At 40.2% G+C, this 26,517-nt stretch overlaps 1 protein-coding gene across 29 annotated transcripts in view; it reads left to right on the forward strand.

Annotated features, from left to right (window-relative positions):
- The window catches only part of L3MBTL4 (L3MBTL histone methyl-lysine binding protein 4), a 470,574-nt gene that overhangs the window by 273,416 nt on the left and 170,641 nt on the right, over positions 1–26,517 (forward strand). For 15 of the 29 annotated variants that reach the window (XR_010152030.1, XM_063795947.1, XM_016933335.4 and 12 more), the window contains one exon: positions 14,010–14,112. Coding sequence is in view for 27 of the 29 variants with exons in the window: in XM_063795947.1 (XP_063652017.1) it covers positions 14,010–14,112 (103 nt within the window). In the remaining 2 variants the exon portion in view is untranslated. Of the gene's footprint in view, positions 1–9,429; positions 9,511–14,009; positions 14,113–26,517 lie in introns of all 29 variants that reach the window. The other 14 variants (XR_010152029.1, XM_063795942.1, XM_063795941.1 and 11 more) reach the window with 1 other exon arrangement.

The raw sequence follows: 26,517 nt of genomic DNA on the forward strand, positions 1-26,517 counted from the left end.
AAAAATTGCAAATAGAACTACCATGAGATCCAGCAATCCCTCTTTTGGGTATGTATCCAAATGAAATGAAATAAGTATCTCTAAGAGATACCTGTACCCCTATGTTCATTGCGTCATTATTCACAATAGCCAAGATAGGGAATCTACCTAATTGCCCATCAGTGGATGAATGGATAAAGAAAATACGGTATTGTACATACAATGGAATATTTTTCATCCATAAAAAGAAAGAAATCCTGTCATTTCCAAAATCATGGATAAACTGGAGTGCTTTACGCTAAGTGAAATAAGCCATGCACATAAAAACAAATACTGTATGATCCTACTTATATGAAATCTAAAAAAGTCTAACTAATAGAAGTGGAGAGCAGAATGATGGTTACCAGGGGCTGAGGGGTAACAGAAATGGAGAAATGTTGGCCAAATGTACAAACTTGCAGTTACAAAATGAACAAGTTCCAGGAATATTATGTACAGCATGGGTGGTGATGTGTTAATTTGATTGTGGTAATCATTACACAATATATATGTTTATCACATCAACATGTTATACATCTTGAATATATATTATCTTTGTCAATTACATATTTTAAAATTAGTCTGGGCACGGTGGCTCACATGTGTAATCCCAGCACTTTGGGAGGTCAAGGCGGGTGGATCACCTGAGGTCAGGAGTTGGAGACCTGCCTGGACAACATGGTGAAACCCCGTCTCTACTAAAAATACAAAAAAATTAGCCGTGCCGGGTGGCGCGTGCCTGTAATCCCAGCTACTTGAGAGGCTGAGACAGGAGAATTGCTTGAATCTGGGAGGCAGAGGTTGCAGTGAGTCGAGATCGTGCCACTGCACTTCAGCCTGGGCAACAAGGGTGAAAACTCCATCTCAAATATATATATATATAAAAATATATTAAAATTAAAAAAATTAATTGTAGCAGTTGCTTATTGTGTATCATAGCAGAGTCAAAAAAGTGCAGATCTGCAAGTTACAAACCTTGAATTTTTGTCCCAAATACCATAATATGACTTATGAGTTGGCACAAATTATGTGACCACATAAACCTTTATTTTGTTATTTACAAAAATAAGTGGGTGCACTGGGTCAGTGGTTCACAACCTGAATGGGGAACACATAAATGATTCACAAGCTTGCCACTGGAATTCTGATTTTGTGGGATCTGGAAGCTTCAATCTTTAAGTCCCTTCCAGTTTTGTATGCCAGTAAGGGGATCCGTTTTCTTCTAGTAGACTCCCAGGCTCTCCTGGTCCTGCTGTGTCTGTGGCCTCTGACCTTGTGGAGCCTGGCACTGCTGTAGTCTGTACTGGGATGGCACTCCGTGCGGTCCCTGGCACTGAGGCACTCACTAAGGCATTGGAAAGTTAGAATTTGAATGGTTAGACTGTATCATGGGAGCTTTCTCTCCTTCTCTGAATGGAGTGCCTTTATACCCAAGGTGCCAGCGAACATTTTTATTTGCTGATTTGACCAGGCAGCAGGTAGGAAGTCTGGTTTCTTACATCTCCTTGCAAGAAGCTCCCTTGGGGCAGCACTAACACTGAGACTCAGTGAGGGCTTGTTCTCTCTCAGTTCTACAGTCTGGACAAATTCAAAGCCACCAGTGAATCAACTAGTACAGGGGAGTTGGAGGGAAGGCAATTTGCTCCTTTTACGTTATCGAAGCATCTGTTACAGGCATCAGGTGGAGAATTTTCCTTCCATTTAGAAACTTGGCAGTTCTGCCAAGTTTCTGAATGTCAATAATGAAATGTCATTAATTGTAGAGTTAGATTTCAGGCAGAAGCCATGGAGAGAAATGTAATTAGAATTATACATTGTGTAATTGTGTGTGTGTATGTGTGTGTGTGTGTGTATTCTCAAACAACTCATAACATTTTCTGTTAAGAATGCCCAAAAGCAGCTTACTGGTCATGAGAACTTTTAATGTGGCCCTGTTAGGCTAGTTTGAGAAGGGATTATGGACACCATAGTTCCCGCTTTAGATGTACTTTTCAGGTTATTGGAAAAATGATATAGTCACTCCACTTGGGAGTATGTTTCAATCTTATGGGTAACTTTCATATTTATACATATTTGATTATGAGAACATATATGACATTTCTATCAGCAACTAACCAGCTTGATATTTTTAGTCCGAAAATTGTATGTGACACCATCAATGAAACTAGATGTACTAAATTTCTCTTTTAGTAAAAGAGAGGAAAAACAGTTCAAGAGCTGGGGATGCTCAAAACCAATTCATAAGCTACCTGGATATGCTTATAGCTTTTGACCTGTCTCTTATCTCCCCTTACATGAATAAGTACAATCCTAGGACTTAGGAGTATACATGTTATCATCCCAGTTTAGTGTCAATTTGCTTAAGGCAATGTGGAGGAATGGGGAGAGAGAGAGAATGAGTGAATGAATGAGAGAGAGAAAGAGAGAAGGGGGATGGTTTTGCAGCATTTTCACTTGAGTAAAATGGGAATAATTCAATTACATAAACCAAGTACCAAATTAGGTGGGTTTTCTTAAAGGCTGATTTCTCATAAAAGGCTAAAGGAGGTTTAGGGCAAAATAAAGTTAAAAAGTCCTTAGGATGTGGAGAAATAGGAACATTTTTGCACTGTTGGTGGGTCCGTAAACTAGTTCAACCATTGTGGAAGTCAGTGTGGCGATTCCTCAGGGATCTAGAACTAGAAATACCATTTGACCCAGCCATCCCATTACTGGGTATATACCCAAAGGATTATAAATCATGCTGCTATAAAGACACATGCACACGTATGTTTATTGTGGCACTATTCACAATAGCAAAGACTTGGAACCAACCCAAATGTCCAACAATGATAGACTGGATTAAGAAAATGTGGCACATATACACCATGGAATACTATGCAGCCATAAAAAATGATGAGTTCATGTCCTTTGTAGGGACATGTATGAAACTGGAAACCATCATTCTCAGCAAACTATCGCAAGGACAAAAAACCAAACACCATATGTTCTCACTCATAGGTGGGAATTGAACAATGAAAACACATGGACACAGGAAGGGGAACATCACACACTGGGGACTGTTGTGGGGTGGGGGGAGGGAGGAGGGATAGCATTGGGAGATATACCTAATGCTAAATGACGAGTTGATAGGTGCAGCATACCAACATGGCACATGTATACATATGTAACAAGCCTGCATGTTGTGCACATGTACCCTAAAACTTAAAGTATAATAATAATAAAAAAAATTTTTTAAAAACTCCTCTTATTTCTTTATAATTTCTTTGAGAGACAGTTTTCATAAGGGTAAAGTTTAAAAGATAAATATATTTTAATCACTGTCTTATTTATTTCTTAAAAATAATGAAAAAAAATGGAACAGGGCTATCTAGTGAAATAGTATTCACATTAAAAACCCTTAGGTGCCATTTAACTCTTTAGTTCCTCACAGTAAGTCTAATGTTAGTTAAGGGTAGGCTTAATACAGTTTATTTATATGTAAAACATTTTTTTTTGTATGCCAATAACTCTTAACATTTTTTCTATTCTTAAAATTCTGTGCTTCATGGCTGGGCATGGTAGCTCACGCCTGTAATCCCAGCACTCTTGGAAGCTGAAGTGGGAGAATCACTTGAGCCCAGGAGGTCAAGACTGTCCTAGGCAACATAGCATGACCCCCCTCACTACAAAATAAACATAGAAAAATTAGCTGGGCATGGTGGTGTGCAACTGTGGTCCCAGCTACCCAGCAGGCTGAGGCAGAAGGATCATTTGAGCCCAGGAAGTTGATGCTGCAGTGAACCGTGATAGCAGCACTGCAGTCCAGCCTGGGTGATACCAGCCAACAAGTCTCATAAAAAGAAAAAACAAAATCTTATGCTTCTACATTGTCTATGTGGACCTCTCACAATTTTATCCCTTCTGTAGATCAACAAAAAGGTCATTCTCCTGATTTTTGAAAGGTTAAAAACTGAGTAATAAAACAATCCAACATTTTACAAAGGCCTATTCTGTAATATAAAAAGAGCTTAGTTTTGTTGTATTTAAGTGGTTGTGGTATAAATACTTTAAAATACTAATGTGACATTTTTGAATGGGGAGATATCTAAAATTGAATCTAAAATTTTCTCTTCTTTATTGTCATTTTATCCATATATCAGTAAAACTATATGTGTAACTTCTTCACTTTCTTGTTCCTAATCCTTACAATGGCTCATACCAATACATACCAGATCTCAGATGCTTCGATTGGAGGCTACAGGTCAAATCATTCCATTTTCCATCAAACCTCTGATCTCCCTGATACTGTACTCATATTTAAATATGAGGTCATCCTTTTCTGGGATCCTCATTTAATTAGCCAATTACCCATTATCTTATTAACTCTTAATTAAAGCTGAACATATGATAAATGCATTTTACTATATTTTGTTAAGAAAATATTTGCCAGTTCTTTATTAAGGAAGTGGTCTTCTGTCTCATTTCAAAATAATAAGCAAAGGCCAGTACCACATGATATTTTTGCCTTAACTGCTCTGAAGCTATGTCAGATCTGTGAAAGAGACTTTTGGAGTCTGCATTCTTTTCTTACTGTGTGATTGTTTCTGAGTGGAAGATAAGTATTATTATTATATCGATTCATCTCTTTCAGGACTTTACCACATTTCTAAACATATCCCTATGTCAGGCAGATGGTTAGATTGCCTTTCTCTACTAGTATTGCCATCGTGGTACTTTAAAGATTTTTCTAGATTGTCAAGTAAGTATAAAATTGACATTTTTAGGAACCTTTTAAAATTCTTTTGTTGCATTTTCATTTCACAAAATTGTTGTTCTATTTTATTTATGTATTATGAAATATGATGTCCTGAAACCCAGGTACAAGCAAACATGGTGTTTGGTTATACTATTTTCTTCTTCTATTTGAGACACTAATTATTATAGCACAATGGATATTTATTTTCCCTAATTTGATTAGGAGGAGGAGAATAGGTATGATTAACCTATAATTTTAGTTTGAAAGATAATGCTTATTATTTGCATTCTCCAATGTTCAAGGGTAATTATTTCATTAAATCTTCTTAGCAAACTATAATATAAATTTCCTGGGGGATGGCAGGGCAAAAACCAAGACACTAACCTAAACATTTCCAGTCCAAAATAAAGATAGTAAAATCTTAATTATTTGAAATGGGAAAGAGTGCATAATTGAACAGTTTGCTTTATTGATTTTTAGTTCACATTTCATACCTTGCTCCACTGCTCCATTCTCAAGCTCAGCTGTCGAGCTTACTGCCTGTTTCACAGAGAACATAAAAGCTGTCAGTGGAGAAATTTGTCTTCCTTCTGCCATCGAGCCCACTAGCGCCCCATCGTTTGCACACATAGGTTTTGCCTTCGCCAGGACTGGGACTACTGACAGTCCCTGATCGCCCCACTGCCCATCCTCACTGGGATACTGGCCTGTCACCCCGTTCTCACTCAATGACTTTTTCCCACATTTAAACCCCTCCCTACATTATCAAATTTTCCCTGTACTGAAATATTCTCATCATCACTCAAACAAAAACAATAATAGAAATACCATTTGGGGCATAAATCCACTTTTTTATAACCACTTTATACAACCTTTTACATAAAAACTTTTTAATAAGTTGTTTAAACTATAGCTTCTCCCTTTTTCCTCTTCCACTTTCCCTCCATCAGGGAAACCTCCATCAGGCTTGCTCACACCTTTTCACTGAAAGCATTCTTGCCGCAGGCCTGGCAGCCTGGCACGTTGCGAAACCCAGTGGCCAGGTGCAGGTTCAACCGTTGCATGGACTGAGCGCCTTCTCCGCAGCTTCCTCGTAGCGCTTCCTCTACTCGCTGGGTTCCTCGCTCTCAGCCGCCTCGCTCACTCTTTCTTTCTGCTCTCTACATCTCGGTGTTCCCAGAGTTCAGTCCTCAGACTTCTCTTCTTCATGGACACGAACTCGCCATGGGGCTCACCTAGCCCCAGCTGTAAATAGCGGTGTGGATGCTGCCTGTGTGGGCTCTGAAGGGCTAACTCCAGTCGCAGCCACGATGCAGGGCGCACAGCAGGCCCCGAGCAGCGAGGTAGGTGTGTTCTCACCGATCCCCTCTCCACGCAATGCTTGCCAGTGTCTCCCAGCCAACCCAGAATAAACAAGAGACTCTTTGGCCCACGCGGTCTCATCTCCCGCCACCCTTCCCCTCACCCAGGCCTTCTGACTGTTGTCCCAGCATGTCCCGTGCTCTCACTTCAAGTAGGATTCTGCTCAAATATCAACACTCCTTCCCTGCCTCCCCGTCTTAAAAATCTCCCCACGTCCCCCACTCACTTTCTCTTCCTTACCCCACTTCATGTATCTGCCTAGCATCATCACTCTGAGTTGCTGTCATGCTTCTTACCTGATGGCTTATTCTATGTTTGGCACCAGAAGGTAAGCTCCCGGGGCAAGGCCTTTCTCTGGTTTGCCGCCATATCCCTAGCAAAGGGAACAGCGGCGTCTAATAAACCTGCAGTATCCCTTTAATTGAATGGATAACCCTCAGTAATTAATTTTATGTTAAAAATAAGAAAAAATAAAATCTTGACTGTTATCTATGACATTTAAATCTATTTCCCTTTTCAAAGAAGCAGTGTTTGTACATCTTCTAGTGGATATTATCACCCAATGCTAATGTCATTTCTCTATTACAAAAAAAAAAAAAACTTGCTAAATGAATCAGGTTGAATCGAGTACTGTTTCAGCAGTGAGTAATTAGTATTGAAATAAAGATAGGAATGCTCCTGATTCTTCTTCTTATTTTTTTTTTTTGATGCTGGCCAACATCAATCCATAACTCATCTATATATTTAAATGAGTAGACCATCTTAACTTGCTTCGGGGTCAGCGTTATCACTGTGCTATGGGCGTCTGTATACCAAATAAAATCACAGTTCTGAGAAGAGAGTACATTCTTAGAAGGAGGAGGATGTTCTCAGTCTGTAACCCATTTTAGGTATAATAATAAGCGTTTTCATTTACATCACCCAGAGTCACCAATTTGGGCCATTTTGGAATAAGAAAAGACAGTTCCCTTTTTCATTTTCTAGAGATATAAGTACAATCTCTTTTATTTCTTGATTTTTGCCTTGATCTTTTACATCATCTTTACATGACAATATGTCTGAAATCCATACGCAACTTGAATGTTTTCTTTTAAGGACAATTGCTTGATTTCACAAAAGAAAAATCAAAATAAAATTGCTGTTTTATCCTGGAAATTTTTATCAGCCAGTAACACAAAAATGAAACCATAGAGTTTAATCAAAGAGAGGGTTATTGTTCTTGCATGACAGATCACTGGTGTAACAGGTCCAAGGATGGCAGTGTTGCGGGCCCAGGCTCTTTCTTCCTTTTTTCTCTTCTTCCCTCAACACCTTTGTATTTGTCTCTGTGCTTATCATCTCATGAGCGTTTACATCTGCATTCCAGGGAGTCCAAAGTTGGGGGAAATGGGCAAAGCAGCACCAGTCTCATCTTCGCCCTTTTAACAGGAAAGAAAAGCATTTGTCTTTACGGTGCCTTTCCCTTCGGTCCTGTTATCCAGGACAGTTTCAAGTGACCATGACCAGATTTAAGAGAGGCTGGGAATGAGGATGTGTGTAGCTGGGCACATCGTTGCCCTGAGCAAAATCAGAGTTTGGTTGGCAAGGAAAGAGGGCTGTGTGTAGTAACCATGCATTCTGTGTGAATGGGGAATCCCATGAGGACATCTTACAGTAGTATCATGTTAGGGTAAAGCATTATTCATTATTCAGATAATTCCTAGTTTACAAGCATATTTTCTTTCCTTTTTGTCCTTTCCTAAAGAACCTTGCCATTAGATTTACTCCTGCCTGAGTAAAAGATTTCATAGAAGACTTGCAATGAATTAGGAGTTATTCATGCTGCTTGATATAGCAAGTAGCTCATGGTATTTAGAAACAGAAGATCAGAGAGGGATTTCAGACAAGCTGAGCTCTGAAATGAGAATAAAATAGTGATGATCTCACAGCATTGTGATAAAATAATGCTTCCAGGTATTAATTGTTGCTGTCTTTTTTTTTTTTTTTTTTTTTTTTTTTGGAGATAGAGTCTCGCTCTGTCGCCCAGGCTGGAGTGCAGTGGTGTGATCTCGGCTCACTGCAAGCTCCACCTTCCAGGTTCACACCATTCTCCTGCCTCAGCCTCTCTAGTAGCTGGGACTACAGGGCCCGCCACCATGCCCAGCCAATTTTTTGTATTTTTAGTAGAGACGGGGTTTCACCGTGTTAGCCAGGATAGTCTTGATCTCCTGACCTTGTGATCCGCCCACCTTGGCCTCCCAAAGTGCTGGGATTACAGGCGTGAGCCACTGCGCCCGGCCATTGCTGTCTTTATTATCATTTTCCCACTCATAAAACATACTTGTTGAGTATCTATTATCTGCCAATCGCTGTTCTAATAGGTGCTGGGGATACAGTGGTAGACAAGTTAGATAAGGTAAATGTCCTCACTCTAGTGAAGGGAGACAGGTGATAGAAGCAGATAAACTACAAAACTAATTTCAGGAAAAGTGGTAAAAATAAGGCAAGAATGGGTAATATGGTCAGAGATGCTCTTTCTGAAAAAGTGATTTAGAGCTGAGGACATTTCTTCTTGAGACCTAATTGTCTAAATATCCAAATTATAGTAAGCTATTCTTGGCAAAAATACGATTATTTTCTGAACAAAAACATTCGTTTGATGGTAGGTTTCCTTTATCTTAGAGCAATAATGTGAACTGTTGCAGAATTTGCAGGTTTCTTTTCCCTAGTGCATGGCTCCTTGTCTCATTTGCCATTGATTCAACCTATTATACTTCATCATACAAAATTTAATGAGGAAATTGCTAGGTCCCATGCATTTTTATTTCCTGTTTTTCTCGACTCTTTCTTTGTTATGTCTTTTGCTGCAGTTCTTAATGTGATGGCTCTTCTCCCCTAGTTGAGGTCATGCCTTTCCTTCCAGCTCTACCTGGGAGAGAATGATGGTACCTATCAGGGATATGGAGATAAATATGCATTGATAAATATTAAAAACATCAGTTTAAACCTTAATTTAATAAAGTACATTAAAATAGTACTGAAAACAATATTAAGTAGCATTCATTGAAAGATCACTCTGTGTGTAGGATGTTGTCCACACAGAGTTACATCTGGGTTAGCTGATGGAGAGTATTTTTTGTTTTTTTAATTTGTGGGTTTAATATTACAGACCTTTGTAATGATAGCTTGTGTAATGTATTGTGAGATGCAGTTTAGAGAAAAGTGTTTATATACTATATGTTTCTTTTCTGGTAGATCCTTTTATTTACTGAATGACACAAGCATATTTCTTAATGAAGGATTTGTTTACAATTTTTTTTTTTGAGATACAGTCTCACTGTCTCCCAGACTGGTTGAACTCCTGGGCTCAAGAGATCCTCCCATTTTAGCCTTCAGAGTAGCTAGGACTATAGGTACGTGCCACCATGCCCAAATAACTTTTAAAATTGTTTTTTTGTAGAAATAAAGTCTATGTTACCCAGGCAGGTTTCAAATTCCTGACCTCAAGCGATCCTCCCACCTCAAACTCCCAAAGTTCTGGGATTACATGCGTGGGCCACCATGCCTATCCTGTTTACAGTTTTCCAACATCACTTCCTCTGATTCGTTTAAAAGTTGTTTTTTTTAAAAAAGCTGTTTCCAAAGCTGGCTTTGAATAGGGTAGCTCTATTTTTCTCTATTTATGCTTCAATGTGTTTCACAAAGTCATAAGAACATAAGATGTGCTTAAGACATACTTTCAGTAAATGTAATGAAAATATATTTGAGGCTTAAATATTTGTTTTAATATCATGACACATTGGGACCTAAACTCAGTCAGTATTTCCATGCAACCTAATTTCACTATAATTCAAATTTGCTGTTTATATATAAGCTGCTTTTCTGGACTATGAGTGTCTCTCAAAGGAAGAACTGTGGAACACTCACCTATTCCACAAACACTTACTGAGCACTAACTATGTGTCGGGCTAGATACTGGTGACACAGTGGTGAACTAGACTCATGCCTGTAGCTTATGGTCTAATAAGAGAGATAGACATTAAACAAATAATTATTTACTTTGTAATTGAGGTAGGTGCTATATAAAATGAGGATGTAACCTCCTCTCAGAAGTTAGCATGAGGGAGTGAAATATAAGCCAAGATGTGAAAGATAATAAGAAGTTATCCAAGGGGACACAGTGGAATGTTCTTGCCAGCATGCAAATGCCCTGATGTATGAAAGAACTGGCAGGTTCAAGGAATAGGAGAAGGCCAGCATGGATGCAGAATCCTGAATGAGGAGAAAAATCAAGTCCAATCATAAATCAGGTAGGCCAGGGTAAAAATTTGAGTTTTCATCCTAACAGCAATGAGAAGCCATTGAAATGTGCTAAGAGAGAAGTGATATGATTATATCTGTGATTTGAAAAGATTTCTCTGGTTGCAAGATGGAAAATAGATTAGGAAGAGTGAAGAATGGCTATCGCAATTCTTCAAGAAGGAAGATGGCTTTGGATTAGGCCAGTCATAGTAGTGATGAAGATAAGTTGGTAGGTAAAAGAAATATTTGAAAAATTGAGGACCGATTGATAGGGTGGCATGAAATGAGGGAGAGGTGATGTGAAGGATCCAGTGAGAAATGATGTCAAGGATCCAGGCTCCTGGATGGAGGGTAATGCCGTCACGGAGATGAGCTGCTCTACGGGAGAAGAAGGCTAGGGGGACAAGACGATAGGTTCAGTCTGAACATGTTGACTTTGAAATGACTTTAAGAAATAACTACAGAGACATCAAGTGGAAAGGTGGATACATTGGTCTGGAACTTCAAGAATGCCTGGGCTGTAGACTGTGAGCATCTGTAGCATGCAGTTGGTAAATGAAGCCGTGGAAATGAATGGCCCAGGAGCAAACCTTGAGGATGTTGCCTGAAATTTCAGGTTGACTAGAGGAGGAAATGCTGGCAAAGGAGATTACAAAAGAATCCTCATATGCAGAAGGAAAACTGTCAGAGTGTGATGTTGCCAAAGCCAGTGGACAACAGCAATTCCAGAAGGAGACTGCAAACTATATATTGAACTACATCCTGTAGCACATAGTACAGTATGTAGTTTCAGTAAATACTTATTCCGCAAGCACTTGCTGAGCACACAGTTAGTGCTCAGTAAGTGCTTGCGGAATAGGTGAGTATTCCATAGTTCTTCCTTTCAGAGGCACTCATAGTCTAGAAAAGAAGCTTATATATAAACCATAAATTTGCATTACAGTGTAATTAGATTTCATGAAAATACTGACTAAGTCTAGGTCCCAGTGTGTGGTGATATTAAAACAAATGTGCCTCAGGAAAGGAGCCCTGAGGAGAAGGAGATAATTACTTTGAGAGGTTTGCTCTGAACAAGAAGCAGGGAATAGCAGCTAAGGGGGGATGTGGGATCTAAGTAGAGTTGTAAGCTTTTGTTTTCTCTTTTGTCTTTGTTTTTATGATGGAGAAACTGGAGTATGTTTAAATGTTGGTCAATAGTCAAGGAGTGATTAAAATACCTCATAGCTTACAGATCCTGGAGAATGGGAGGTGATGAGATCAAGCACAGATGGTGAGGGATTTGCTTTGGAGAGGGGAAAGTGCGCCCCACACTGCAGTGGAAAGGAAGGAGGGGAAGTGCTGGGCAGGCGGTGAGGAGGCGCTCTGCTCTGTCCATGGGCTCCTGGTCCTCAGCAGGGCTGAGGGTGCAGGCCAGTGGCAGTGTGGGACACCGGTGTTTTGATAACACCTCGTCTGCACAATGTGCATTTTTTTCCCAGGAGAACTTAGTTATGCAAAACATAGAGCAGCAGGTTGTTTCGGGCCATCCATGGTTGGCTCTTTCCCACCTTCGCGCCACAGCCAGACATGATTGAAAAGTCAGAGAGCAAGGGAGTTTAAGTTCCTAGCAGCAAAGGGTCAAATAACAGTTGATAGAATCTAAGTTAGACAAGGGAAGTGGGTTATCGCCCCTCAGAAGGGGCTGAGGAAGAGAAGAAGGGAAATTAGTGGCCTGGAACCTCCACTGATGTTGAAAACATCAGCATCAGTTGGGCACCTGATCACGCAGTATGGGAGGATACGATTTTGTGGTCAGGTGGCATTTTAGAAGCAAAGCCATTTTGGGTGATGATAAGACCCAGAGGGTTTTGTTTGTGTGGCCGAGATGGGTTGGGGGCCACTAGCTCGAGGAAGTGACTGACGTGCTGGGGTGGCAGAATGGCAGGATGAGCACATGGGGCCTGAGTGCGCCTGAGCAATTGCCAGAGTTGGGACAGAGCAGGACATGGAGAGCCAGTGCCGAAGTCTTCCCTGAGTGATGTGGAAACAGTGGGCAGATGGTGGAAGCCCAAGGCATCAGACTCAGAAGAGGAGCCTCAGAGGTGTGGCCCTGAGGAGGCACAGAGAGGAAGACGGTCCCTGACTTCCCTGCCTCTCTGGAGGCATGTTACCCCTGTGGAGGGCTGTGGGAAGCCATGTCTTCAGCCCCGTGAAACCAGGGCTGGGAAATGGGGAATATTGAGATGAGGAGGAGGAAGTAGGGAATTTGTTGAACAGGAAATGGAAGTCTGAGAGCTGGGAGGGGAGAAGGAAAGTGTGGGATTGTCAGAGAAGTAAGGCCCAGAACAGCAGGAGGTATGGGATGGGACGTTCCAGGAACTGATATGTGTGAGTGTGCGTGTGTGTGTGTGCACGTGTATATGTGTGTGTGTGTGCCTGTGTGTTTAGGGGGCGGAGAATACTGAGGAAGATCACAGAACAGGGCATGGAGGTTTTGCTACTGATAATATTGAGATGTAGACTGCCTCTTGGGCTTGACAGAATGCTTGGCATGGTTAGAGTACAGTGCAGTGCAATGTAGTACAGTACGGTATATAGTACAATATAGCACAGTGTAGCATATAGTATGGTGTAGCATAGAGTATAGTATATAGTACACTGTAGCTTATAGTACAGTGTAGTATATAGCATAGTATATAGTACAGTGTAGCATATAGTATGGTGTCGTGTATGGTACAGTATAGTGTATGATGTAGCATATAGTACAGTGTAGCATATAGTGCTGCATAGCATATGGTACAGTAGAGCAGTAGTATAGAGTAGCATAATGTCAGTTCTTTCTTTGCCTAGCTTTGAAAGCCACTTGAGTAAGTGTGCTGTGGGGCCATGTTTGCCATCTTCAGCACGCCCCATTTGCTGGCCCAGTTTCTGTCCAGTATTCTAAGATCCTTGCTGTGGTTGAGTGGAGGCTTCACTGAGGACCAGAAAGCAGACCTTACGTATTCGCATTCTCAGCTCGTGGCTGTATTGTCTTTGCCATTATTAATCTCTGAAAGAAATAAGTGAATGTTCTCATATCTATTTTTAAAAATTTCTCACGCCTGTAATCCCAGTACTTTGGGAGGCTGAGGTGGGCAGATTGCCTGAGGTCAGGAGTTCGAGACCAGCCTGGCCAACGTGGTGAAACCCTGTCTCTACTAAAAATACAAAAATTAGCTGGGCGTGGTGGTGCATGCCTGCAATTCCAGCTACTCAGGAGGCTGAGGCAGAATTGCTTGAACTCGGGAGGCAGAGGTTGCAGTGAGCCGAGATGCGCCACTGCATTCCAGCCTGGGCAACAGAGCGAGACTTAGTCTCAAAAATAAAAAAAGTAATTCTTCAATGCCTATTCATTTATTCATTTTCCTCTCTCTCTGATATGGGTTGTGCTGTTGGTGTTATTTATCACAGCACTGGTATTTTCTGCTAAATAATTTAATATTAATAATACATCGTAAGTCGCCTGTAAGTGGTTTTTGGTGATGGTTTGTTTTTAATTTGTAAAGTCTTAATTAGCATCATTTACATATTTCAGATTTGCAGTCTTCTTTAATGAGGGTGTTTTCAAGGCATGTTCTTTTACTTCCTGAAGGAACGAATGACCTGAAGATCCTTCCAGGTCAAGCTGTCTGTCCTACTCCCGGGTGCCGAGGAATAGGCCATATCCGTGGTCCACGTTATTCGGGACATCACAGGTAACATTTTTCTTATTTAAGTTATTTCCTGGATAAATGGAAACATTCTGCAGATTAGCAGCTACATGGAGCATCATAAATGAGTCTCATGGAGCCAGCTGCCCCTGTGACACTCCCACCTCTGTGTTGCTGAGGCCTTTCCTTGACATTTTCCTCTGCCTGCCAACTCTGCCCTTCTAGAACCTTCTTGGAATTATGAGGCATTTCCCAGACCCACTTCATGTCCCAGAATCTCTGTTTTCTAACAATTTTCCTACCAAATGCACACTGTCATACACACCCACCACCCTGTCCTGAGACTTGCTTTCTTCTAGAGAAATTCCAGAGCCTCTTGCCTTTTCTACTCATTTTCTATTTCTTGCCTCTATTTCTTTTTCTGTCTTTCTTATTCATTTGGAGTTAATTCTATAAAAGAATAGAAAACTAGTGTGAAGTTATGTTGCAGAATATGCCCATGTTTTAATTATTTGACAATATCCATATGAACAGATGTTGCTTTTGAAGAAAAATAATATGAATAAATATGTAAGCCTTTGCTTCTTTGTCTATCCCCATCAATTGGTAAATAATATATAGATAAATTATTTATATTGGTGATCTAGAAATAATATATAAATTAAGACTGAAAGAATTAGTATCAAATTTGTTCAAATACACAAATATATAAACAAACATCATAGAAAAGTTTACTGTAAAGAGAAAAGAATGAGTCATATAATACATGAAGCAAGAAAACGTTTGTTTGAATAAAGGATCTCAGCGTAATACAGGAAGTCCATGCTTTATCAGGCAATCCTGGAAACTAGTGCCTAAAACATTTTTAACTGAATAAAAGGAAATGCCACTGTAATAGTGATAAGCACTCCTAAATCACATACATGAATATAAATGTGGTATGTGTAAATCTATTAACACTTAAAAGAAAAAAATATAACATTCATAAAAAAGAAAGACATGAAGACTGCTTGGCGACTTGTGAAAATCTGTGGGACTCAGATTGTGAATGTGGAGCTGGACCCGGAGGAGATGTCTTAGTCCCAGCAGTGTCAAGTCTGTAAGGGGTCTGCAGTAACTCAATTCTTGCCTCCTCAGAGGAAAGAATTTGTCCCAGGGGCATAAGGCAGAGTGAGAGACCAAAGCAAGTTTTTGAGCAAGAGTGAAATGTTATTAAAAAGTTTTAGAGCAGGAGCAAAAGGAAGTAAAGTGCACTTGGAAGAAGGCCAGGAGGGCAACTTGAGAAAGTCAAGTGAGCCATTTAGGCCTTGCCTTGGGGTTTTTATACATTGGCATAATTCTAGGCGCTGCATTTCTTCTGCCCTTGTTACTGGTGGGGGGTGTCCAGGTTCTTGGTGTCTGGCACAAAGAAATGGACAAAACACACAAACAAAGCAAGGAAAGAATGAAGCAATGAAAGCAGAGATGTATTGAAAGTGAAAGTACACTCCATAGAGTGGGAGCACGCCCAAGCACAGGGGCTCAAGATCCCCATTACAGAATTTTTAGGGGGGTTAAATACCCTCTAAAGGTTTCCCATTGGTTACTTGGTACACTCTATGTAGGTGAAGTAGTGGGCCACAATCAATCTGATTGGTTGTGGAAAGCAACGAATCAGAGGCTGAAGTGAAGTTGCAAAGTTACACTCCTATGCAAACATCTGATTGGTTGCTGTCCACATCTGGTTGCTGTCTACAACCAATCAGAGATACTTTCAATTTTCCATCTTTCATGCAGAAAAGCAGGGGGTTAGGGGTGCAAAGGGAGTAGCTTCTGGTCCTTTTGTTACTTTAGTGTGGAAAGTTGGGGGTTTTCTTTTCGTTTAGTTCTAGGAAGTCAGCGTGAATTGGCCTTAGGTTAGGTTCCCTGCCTCCAGACCCTATTCTCCTGAGTCACCCTGATTCTTCCTTGGAGTGGACTGTCCACATGTGCAGTGGCCTGCCAGCACTTGGGAGGGGCCATGATATGGTTTGGCTGTATCCTCACTCAAATCTCAACTTGAATTGTATCTCCCAGAATTCCCACATGTTGTGGGAGGGACCCAGGGAGAGGTAATTGAATCATGGGGCCCAGTATTTCCCATGCTATTCTTGTGATAATGAATAAGTCTCACGAGATCTGATGGGTTTATCAGGGGTTTCCACTTTTGCTTTCTTCCTCATTTTCCCTTGCTGCCACCATGTAAGATGTGCCTTTCACCTCCCACCATGATTCTGAGGCTTCCCCAGCCATGTGGAACTGTAAGTCCAATTAAACCTCTTTTTCCTTCCCAGTCCCCTGTATGTCTTTATCAGCAGTGTGAAAACAGAATAATACAGTACAATTGGTACCATTAGAGTGGGGCACTGCTGAAAAGGTACAAGCAAATGTGGAAACAACTTTGGAAATGTGTAAAGGGCAGAGGTTGGAACAGTTTGGAGGGCTCAGAAGAAGACAGGAAAATGTGGTAAAGTTTGGAACCTCCCAGAGACTTGTCGAGTGGCTTTGACAAAAATGCTGATAGTGATATGAACAATAAGGCTGAGGTGGTCTCAGATGGAGATGAGGAACTTGTTGGGAACTGGAGCAAAGGTAACTCTTGTTATGTTTTAGCAAAGAGACTGGCAGCATTTTGCCCTTGCCCTAGAGATTTGTGGAACTTTGAACTTGAGAAAGATGATTTAGGGTATCTGGTGGAAGAAATTTCTAAGCAGCAAAGCATTCAAAAGTTGACTTGGGTGCTGTTAAAAGCATCCCATTTTAAAAGGAAAACAGCATAAAAGTTCAGAAAATTTGCAGCCTGATGATACAGTAGAAAAGAAAAACCCATTTTTTGAGGAGAAATTCAAGCTGGCTGCAGAAATTTGCATAAGTAGCAAGGAGCCTAATGATAATCCCCAAGACCTTGGGGAAAATGTCTCCAGGCCATGTCAGGGACCTTTACGGCACCCTCTCCCATCACAGGCCTGGAGGCCCAGGAGGAAAAAGTGGTTTTGTGGGTTGGGCCCAGTTGTGTGCAGCCTAGAGTCTTGGTACCCTGTGTCCCAGCTGCTCTAGCTGTGGCTGAAAGGGGCCAACATAAAGCTTGGGCTATGGCTTCAGAGGGTGGAAGCCCCAAGCCGTGGCAGCTTCCACATGGTGTTGAGCCTGTGGGTGCATGGAAGTCAAGATTGAGGTTTGGGAACCTCCGCCTAGATTTAAGAAGATGTATGGAAACGCCTGGATGCCCAAGCAAAAGTTTGCTGCAGGGGCGGGGATCTCATGGAGAACCTCTGCTAGGGCAGTGTGGAAGGGAAATGTGGGGTCAGAGCCCCCACACAGAGTCCCTACTGGGGCACTGCCTAGTGGAGCTGTGAGAAGAGGGCCTCTGTCCTCCAGACCCCAGAATGGTAGATCCACTGACAGCTTGTACCATGCACCTGGAAAAGCTGCAGGCACTCAACACCAGCCCATGAAAGCAGCCAGGAGGGAGGCTGTAACCTGCAAAGCCACCGGGGTGGAGCTGCCCAAGACCATAGGAACCCACCTGTTGCATCAGTGTGGCTTGGATGTGAGACCTGGAGTCAAAGGAGATCATTTGAGAGCTTTAAAATTTGACTGCCCTGCTGGATTTCAGACTTGCATGGGCCCTGTAACCCCTTTGTTTTGGCCAATTCCTCCCATTTGGAATAGCTGTATTTACCCAGTACCTGTACCCCCATTGTATCTAGGAAGTAACTAGCTTGCTTTTGATTTTACAGGCTCATAGGCAGAAGGGACTTGCTATGTTTCAGATGAGACTTTGGACTGTGGACTTTTGGGTTAATGCTGAAATGAGTTAAGACTTTGGGGAACTGTTGGGAAGGCATGATTGGTTTTGAAATGTGAGGACCTGAGATTTGGAGGGGCCGGGGTGGAATGATATGGTTTGGCTGTGTCCCCTCTGAAATCTCAACTTGAATTGTATCTCTCAGAATTCCCGAGTGTTGTGGGAAGGACCCAGGGGGAAGTAATTGAATCATGGGGGCAGGTCTTTCCCATGCTATTCTTGTGATAGTGAACAAGTCTCACGATATCTGTTGGGTTTATCAGGGGTTTCTGCTTTGGCTTCTTCCTCACTTTCTCTTGCTCCCACCATGTAAGAAGTGCCTTTTGCCCTCTGCCATGAATATGAGGCCTCCCCAGCCATGTGGAACTGCATGTCCAACTGAACCTCTTTTTCCTTCCCGGTCTCGGGTATGTCTTTATCAGCAGAGTGAAAATGGACTAATACAGGCCATATGCACCATGTGTTTACTGAAGGTTGTGTACATGCTCATTTGAGGCATTTTTCCCTTACCAGTTGAATGTTCCTAGAGGAAGGTCATGTACCAGTTAAACTCCACCATTTTGCCTCTTAGTGAACAGGCTTGGGTCCAGTCACCCAACTCCTGAGATCTTGTCAGGAAGCTGCTGATACCAGTTTCAGGTGTTTCCTATCTACTGGGAGGCTGCCTTTCCCTGGCACCTCCCAGCTGTGACCAATTATTATTTTAGAGAGACAGTTTAACAACCACCTGACCATCAGCTGATGGTTGCCTGACATTCCTGGGGTAGGGGGCCTTTCCCGCCCTGCTCATGTCTGCCTAGCTATCTACATTTTTTTTCACAATCTGTTCAATGTCTTGTACCTGCTGTAACATTAGTGCTCTGTGAGGGGAGGAGGAAACCAGGAAAAAGGAAAGATGAGGGAGGGAAGGGGAGAGGAGGGGAGAAGCCCATGATTAGGAGGGTGCCCTGTATTAGCGAGGACTCTGCTGGAGTTGATGGAGCCACTTCCTAGACAAGCACTAGGAGTATATAGCTATGGAGATCATCTTCCTCAGGCCTTCTGTTTGTGTGTGGGGGGAGTGTGTGTGTGTGTGTGTGTGTGTGTGTGTGATCTAGAGCTGTAACACCCACTATGGTACTCGTTAGTCCCCTGCCTCTGTGTTCCTCATGCACGCTTGGCCATATTTCACATGCTCAGCAGCCCTTGTGACTAGTGGCTACTGTATTGGACAGCAAAGATATGGAACAGTTCCATCATCCCTGAGAGTTCTGTCAGACAGCCCACAGAGAGCCTGGCACACTGTGCCCTCTCATTGTAGTATTTTGAGCGACAGGTACTTCTGTGAAGTGACTGGCCATCTTAATGCCTCCTTCAAAACTTGAATCATTATCGTCAAAGTTCGTCACACCATGGTATTGCAATTTGTCTGTCCCTCAGAGCTCTCTGCTGATACCCCTCCCGTGGAGCTGGTGCTAAAATAACACCGACCATTCTTGGACTGCTTTTTAAGGTAGCGGAGCATCTCACACAAGCCTCTCTTTCCACTTCAGCAAAGCCAGCTTGCCTCCTGCGCTGGGCGTGTGTTTCTGACTGACCTCTCCCTACTAGATTCTGAGAAGGCTGTGGACACAGACACAATGGGCATGCTGCACTTTGTTCCAGCAGCTTCTCTGAACTTTCTCTCATCTGACATAATGTAAATGGGGTCTAATTGATGTTCTTCTTTGTATTATCTAATTATCAAGAGAATATTTGACTTAAGTTTATCTACTAAGTAGCCTTTAAAGGTTGGCCTCAGAATTTCTGAATGAATGAGAAGAATATAAAAAAGAAAGGTTTAAAGAAAAGCATTATATGAAGCTTAGAGAAAAAAATGAAATACTGAAGGTGTGATAGTGAGAAGAATGGGGCATTTTTAGGGAGATAGCAGGCCTGAGAAGCGATCCTGTCTCCAGGCCTCACACATGCTCAGGGCTGCTGGGGTGATGAATTCTATCAGCTCTTCTCCAGTTCCAGACCTCATTATTAGAGAGCACTCAAGTAAGAGCAAGGTCTCCAAAAGCTTCATGATTCCAGGGTCTCAGAAATGAAAATGAAAGGCAATGAGTACCTGCAGCTAGCATCTATCTAGAATGGAGAAGACAAAAATTAGAGAACTGGATGTTTCTTGACCTTGCGTTTTATAAAGGGGAGTTATAAAACATGTAAACCATCAGGTAAATACATTTTAACTTACCTGTGAAAGGAAATGCAAACAAATTTTAGTATATTAAACACTATTTTGTCTTAATACAAGGAATTCAAAATTCCTTGTATTCAAGGAATGAGGATAAATCCTTGATGGAGTTACCATTGGCTGAAAGGGTGTCATTGGAGAGTGTGGATCATGAGTAATGTAGGTTAGCTCTAGGAAATGCTGGGTATGTCTCTCTTGTTTTAATCATATAATCACTGTTTTTTACCCAGTTAATCAATTTACAAATGTAACTATGGTACAACTTAAGAATTTACTAAAATTCTCTTGCAATTAACTGTAAAAAATTGATATCATTCATAATCCCTGCATTTTTCTTATATTTTTACTGCTGTCATAGTCTAAATTTATATAGCTCTAAAAGATTAAAAGTGTTGTTCTTCAGTACTAACCTTGGATAGTATCTTTTGAGAATATTATATACATGCACTTGCACACACACACATGCATGCCTGCTAGAAATTTTCCATAAAACACCTGAGGTTATCATTATACATTTTGTTCTTTTATGTCAGAGATGGTGAGGAAGAGATAAAATTTTTAAATCTTTGCTGTATTCTCCCAGATTCCTAGGTGTACTATTAATATAATCATCATTTCTAGCTTGAGTTTCCTAATGAATTTAAATGAGTAAAACTTGTGTATTCCAAAATAAAAGGTTTTTTCCTCTTGTCATAGATATGTACCTTTACCAGAGAGGCATCATTTTACAAGACACTTCTTGCAGTCTCTAGTCCAGAAGATTCTCAGACAAATATTCTTATATTTAAGAAAAAGAAGAATAAAAGAAAACAACAGAACAAAAGACCAAGCCCCTCCGGTTTGGCTGGGACTGGTATAAAACAACTTAGTTGACTTCTGCTTCCAAACCCTGGGGAAAGCGTGAAAATGTACTGCTCCACTTTAAGAAGGTGGCAATTTCAGCTGCTTTTCTAGAAAATGCTCCCAGGCAGTGGAGTGCTTGCAAGCAGAATGTTGTTTTTACCATTTCAAATCAGAATTTCTGATTCTGATATTGAAGCCTTGGTGTTTTGAAAGGAAGTAAACAGTATTCTTAATATAAGTTGTCAGCATCTTATTTTGTACAGCTGACAAGGAGAACGATGACATCAAAATATTGCTAAGGACATTTGAAAATAATACCTCACTTTGATAGGTGAGGTGGACCCTGGGTGTCCTTTTTAGATGGATGTCAGACAAGTTTATTTTAGTTTTTATTAAAATAGGGGGTTAGCAATAATACTCAAACTTGTATGGAATTCATGTAGAATATGGATAAATTATTATTTGAAATAAATTGCATCAGTTCTTATCTGTATGAAAATAGGACTTTTGGCACACAATTATCACACAATTTACATTTTATTTGCATGAATTTACATAGAGAATAAAGTGAAGTAGGTGTATTTGTTAACATAGGAATATTTAGAGATGACAATATTGGGACTACAAGATGTAAATTTACTTTTGAGTCAAGGTCCAGGATTAGATACGAAATTTTTTTTTTCCAAATGAGTAGAACACAGACTCCAGAAGACTTGATCTACCTCTGTGTCATAAAACATACACAGGTAATTTATTGAAGAACCAATAATTATATTATTTACATTGAGAGCCAGATATTGTTACAATGTGAAGGCCTCTTGCCCTAGAACTCCTGTGTGGGACACAGGGCACAGCATACATGACTGAAGTGTCAAACCTGAAACAATACAAATAGAAGAGGAGCATTTGCTGCTCAGAAGTTGGGGGGGCGGGTATCAGATAAATCGAATATATTTTTGGGTGCTCTTAGTGGAAACTTATAGGACAACTCACCCTCTATTCAGGATTTACCTGGAATTGTTCTGTCAGCCCAAAAATAATGATGGAAATTATTTTAGATGTTTTCTTCTTTTCACATCTGTTCCCCTTTGTGAGTGAATGTGTGTGTGTGGCGGGTGGGGGGTGTCAGTCTCACTAGTCAGGTTTAAGGCCTGGAACTCACCTGAACTGGACATCCAGACTGACTGCTCACTCTGCAGTATGAGGCAAATCGCCCCACTATTCCTAACTTCATTTCTTCATCTGTAAATGAGAGCTCTTTACACTACAAAAGATTCAATTTTATGATGAGATTCAAACAGACATAGTCTTTATTCACTAAAGAGTATAATATCATGTTTTGGAAAGTACAATGGCAGAAAATATAAGGAGAAATAAAATAATATAAGGAGACTTTAATTCACCCATTTCAGAGAGTGATGGAGTAAACAGGCAAAACAGACGTAAGAATATACAGAATCTGAATAACATGATTTAAGAAAAGGAGGAAGAGTGACTAAAGATATACATCAAGTTGAAAACAGAATAAATCTGCCTAAAAGCACTTTTCAAAACTCTACCGTTAGGCCACACACAACTCAGTAAATTCTCAAAACAAAACATCAGACCTACTCTTTGATCAAAATGCAATGAAATAAGAAATTGTTGAGAAAAAGTCCAGTCACCTAGAACAAATGCAAAAACGTTTATAACTATCACTCTAGCACTTAAGCAATCATGGGGTCAGAGGAGAACCCAGACCTGAATCTCAGAAAATCTAGACTCAGTATAATGAGAACACTGAAGAGAGAAACTTTTAGGATATCATAGTACGTATGTTCAGAGAGAAATCTATACCTTACTCAGTAAGAAATAATGAAAGTGAACTAATTCAACTTTCAACTCAAAAAGTTATACAAATTTTTAAAAATGATTACAAAAGGGAAGAAATATCAAACTGAATGATGAAATGAGTGAATTGGAACACACACACACACACACACACACGCACACACACACACAGAGAGAGAGAATTCCAGTAAATTGTTAAGAGTATCCATGCATTGATATTTTGAAGCAAAATAATAATACTACAACAATGAAGCAATAGGTACATGTATAGCTGATAAACTGTTTTGGATGGTCCATGCATTATTCTGAGACTTAAGACACCCCTTCTGGAAGGAACTAGAGGTGCAGCTCTTGGAATTCTTGTTCGGTTGGTCTGACTTTACATGTAATCGTTTGTTTTGCATCATTGACCTTCCTTTTAATTGAGGCCTGTGGGAACATTTTGGGCCCCTGATCTCTTAGGCATGTATCTCTTGTTATCCTTGGAAGTAGCCTTTCCCATTTCCTCAGCCATCCTCCTGCTTGTTGGGTTGGCTTTGACTGAACACCCTCTGGTTGTATCACAATGTGACCTAAAAATACAAACTTCTCCATCTGGCTTTTGACTCAGCTACAGCCAGACACATCAGGGGGTCCATTAATCCCCCTCTCACCTCAAAGATAGCCCTCTGCCCTTCCTCCATCTGAACTGCTTTCTCTCCAGACCTGCTGCACAGCTGCCTTCCAGGTCTTTCCTCCATCTTGGAATTCCCTTTATCTCCCTTTCCTTGGAGCTTCTATTCCTGGCTTGGAGAGCTCTTTTCACCAATTTATGTTCTTCATTTCCTGACTTTTTGGGATAGAGTTTGTGCGAGGGAGTTACTTTTCTAACTAAAATAGCTTGTGTGTCTCCTCAGCCATGGGTACAATTCCAGTTGGAAGTCCTTTTCCTTCAGAATATTGAAGGCATCATTCCATGTTATGTTTACCGTTTTGTTGTTGGGGAGTCTGCTTTCGTTCAAATTTAAATCCACCCATGGGACTGTTCCTCTTCCCACGCTCCATCATGTCAATCCCCTCCCCTCTGCAAGAACTGCACCTCCCTGGGCATTTTTAGGGCTTTTTTTTATTTATCCCTGGTGACTTGAAATTGGTCTTTTGTCCATTCATTGTTTCAATCTGGAGACTCACCTCTTTTATTTATGGGAGGTGTTCTCATTTTATTTGTCAATAATACTCTCTTTTCTATTTGCTCTGTTTGCTTTCCTCAACTGATGCTCAGAACTTTTTCACTCCTTGTCTTTTATTCTCTTTTATGAAATATCTCCTCAAGTTTGTCTCCTAATCCTTCAGTTGAAGTTTTTGATTATACTGTGTTTTTTTTTTCAGTTTCTGAGAACACATTCTTATTCTCTGATTTGTTTTTATTGTATCCTGTTCTTGCTGGATAGATTGTGTAGCTTTTCTTACCTCTCTGATAATGTTTGGAGTTGTTCTTTCTGCTCCCTGCATTGACTCTTCCCCACCCCCAATATTTTTGTTTTGATTCGTTTTTGGTTAGGTTGGTTGGCTTCTTCCCATTATACTAAAGGCATTTCTCAAATTCTGGTAGTCTTTGTTTTGTTCACTTTTTAGAGTGAGGCACCAAAAAAAGCTGGCGTGAGGCTTTGTGTGCACTGCTGGAGCCCATCAATGGTGAACTTCTGGGAGGGTGGCTGGCAGGGCCCAGGCACACTGCAGAGGAGCCTCCCCTCCGCCACCATCAGGAGATCTTGTCCTTTGAGTAAGAAAGTTACTTCCAAAAAAGAAGACAATTCCAAACTTTTCCTGGTATGTTTTTATAGCATCCTCTATCTGCAGACTCTTGGCTCTCAGCTTATCTGTTTTCTATCTTCAAAAATGTGTTCACTTCTCTCATCTGCCAGCATCGTGCTTTGTCTTTTATTCATTTATTGCTATTTTAGTAGACAGAGAAAGGATTTATTCACAAGGACAAAGGATGAATTCAATTTTTCCAATCTGCTATGTATTTTCTAACTTATTCTTAAAACTTTGTTTACCTACCAAATAATAATTCACCTAACAGTTTATGGTTTTATTTCTTATTCTCTCTAGTTGTTCTAAGTCATCACAATAACATGTTCATCGTGTAGAACTGGGGTGTCCAATTTTTTGGCTTCCCTGGGCCACTCTGGAAGAAGAAGCATCGTCTTGGGCCACACACAAAATATACTACCACTAACGACAGCTGACGAGCTAAAAAAAATTCATAATTTATAATGTTTTAAGAAAGCTTACAAATTTGTCTAGGGCTGCATTCAGAGCCATCCTAGGCCACATGCAGCCCATGGGCCGCAAGTTGGACAAGCTTGATATAGAAAGTAAAAGCTCTCATAAATTTACTTTGTGTTTAGTTTGGCTCTGTAAATTTTGTGAATTTACAGTGGCTGATTGAAACACTGTGTTCAAAAGGGTTCCCAAAGGCACGGCTTTAATTTTTATGCATAGTACTTCTTAATTTAGTGTCACCTTCAGTTAAAACTTTTATCATGCCAGGAAAGCACCTCAGTGACACGTGCTTACATTTATCTGATTCCTTTGTCACTTGGTCTGTCATTTTCCTTGACATCCTGTTACCACACAGTGAAATTGAACTGGGTGGAAATTTAAAAATAAACTTGCAGATGTATTTTTACTTTAATAAGCAAAAGGAAAAAGAGTATCTGATTTTAAAGAACCTTTTAATTCTCAAAATGACATGATTAATTACCCAATTTAGTAAAAGCATTGATAATGTAACAAAAGATCAGTCATGGGTCTTTAAATCAGTTCTATCCATTACTATAAAATTCGTCAAGGTTAATGTATAGGTCTGATTTTACTGAACTGGGAAAAATTATGTGAGAATTCAATGATTTTTTTCCTAAATTCTTTAAGAAAAAATTGCACATGAAATGCTTAATTTTGTAGCAACTATGGCACTGATTTCCAAAGGTACTATATTATTTGATACATTCTAAGGATTTTATTAAGTGCAACATTCTAAATTACATAAATTGCCAAGGTTGTAGGAATCGTATCCTTATGAGGAAAGCAGATATGGCTTTGGTTTATTTCTGTGTGAGAAAGAGCAGTACATTGATTAAGGAGAAGCTGAAATGATGAAATCTGGTAATTTTAAGTCACCTTGAGAACCAAAATCAGAGTAAAATATAAACAAAGAAAATTCATTCTCTTTAAAATGTTAGAACTATTGCAATTATACATTATTTTAAAATGATACCATTTTATTACAAGATTAGTCTATGGTCAATACTGAAAATTTAGACAATATAAAGAAGCATTTAAAAATAAATAAAAACCACTTATAATCCCATAATGCAAGTACTAAGTTATATGCCTTTAATCTGCGTCTTTTTTGTTTTTTTCCACATATATACATATATAGTTTTTCATGGGTAGAATCAGACAGAATATACAGATTTTTTTTGTCATTTGTCCTTCAATAAAATATAAAATAGTCTCCCATGTTGTTAAAAATTCCTGAGTTACATTGATCACATATTTGGTCCATAAATGATTGGTACACATATTATTTGGTCCATAAATTTGTGTCTTTGGTCTGGATTCTATGTTAGTTAGAAATGACTCTTAGTCCTGTGTTTTCCCTTGACTACTTCTTTGTCTCATATTAATAGTGCCAAACAAAATTCATGTGTGTGCATATGGATGTTCAAAAATTATTTGTCTGTTC

This window comes from Pan troglodytes, chromosome 17 (genome assembly GCF_028858775.2).
Source record: "Pan troglodytes isolate AG18354 chromosome 17, NHGRI_mPanTro3-v2.0_pri, whole genome shotgun sequence".
In the NCBI taxonomy this organism is placed as follows: Eukaryota; Metazoa; Chordata; class Mammalia; order Primates; family Hominidae; genus Pan; species Pan troglodytes.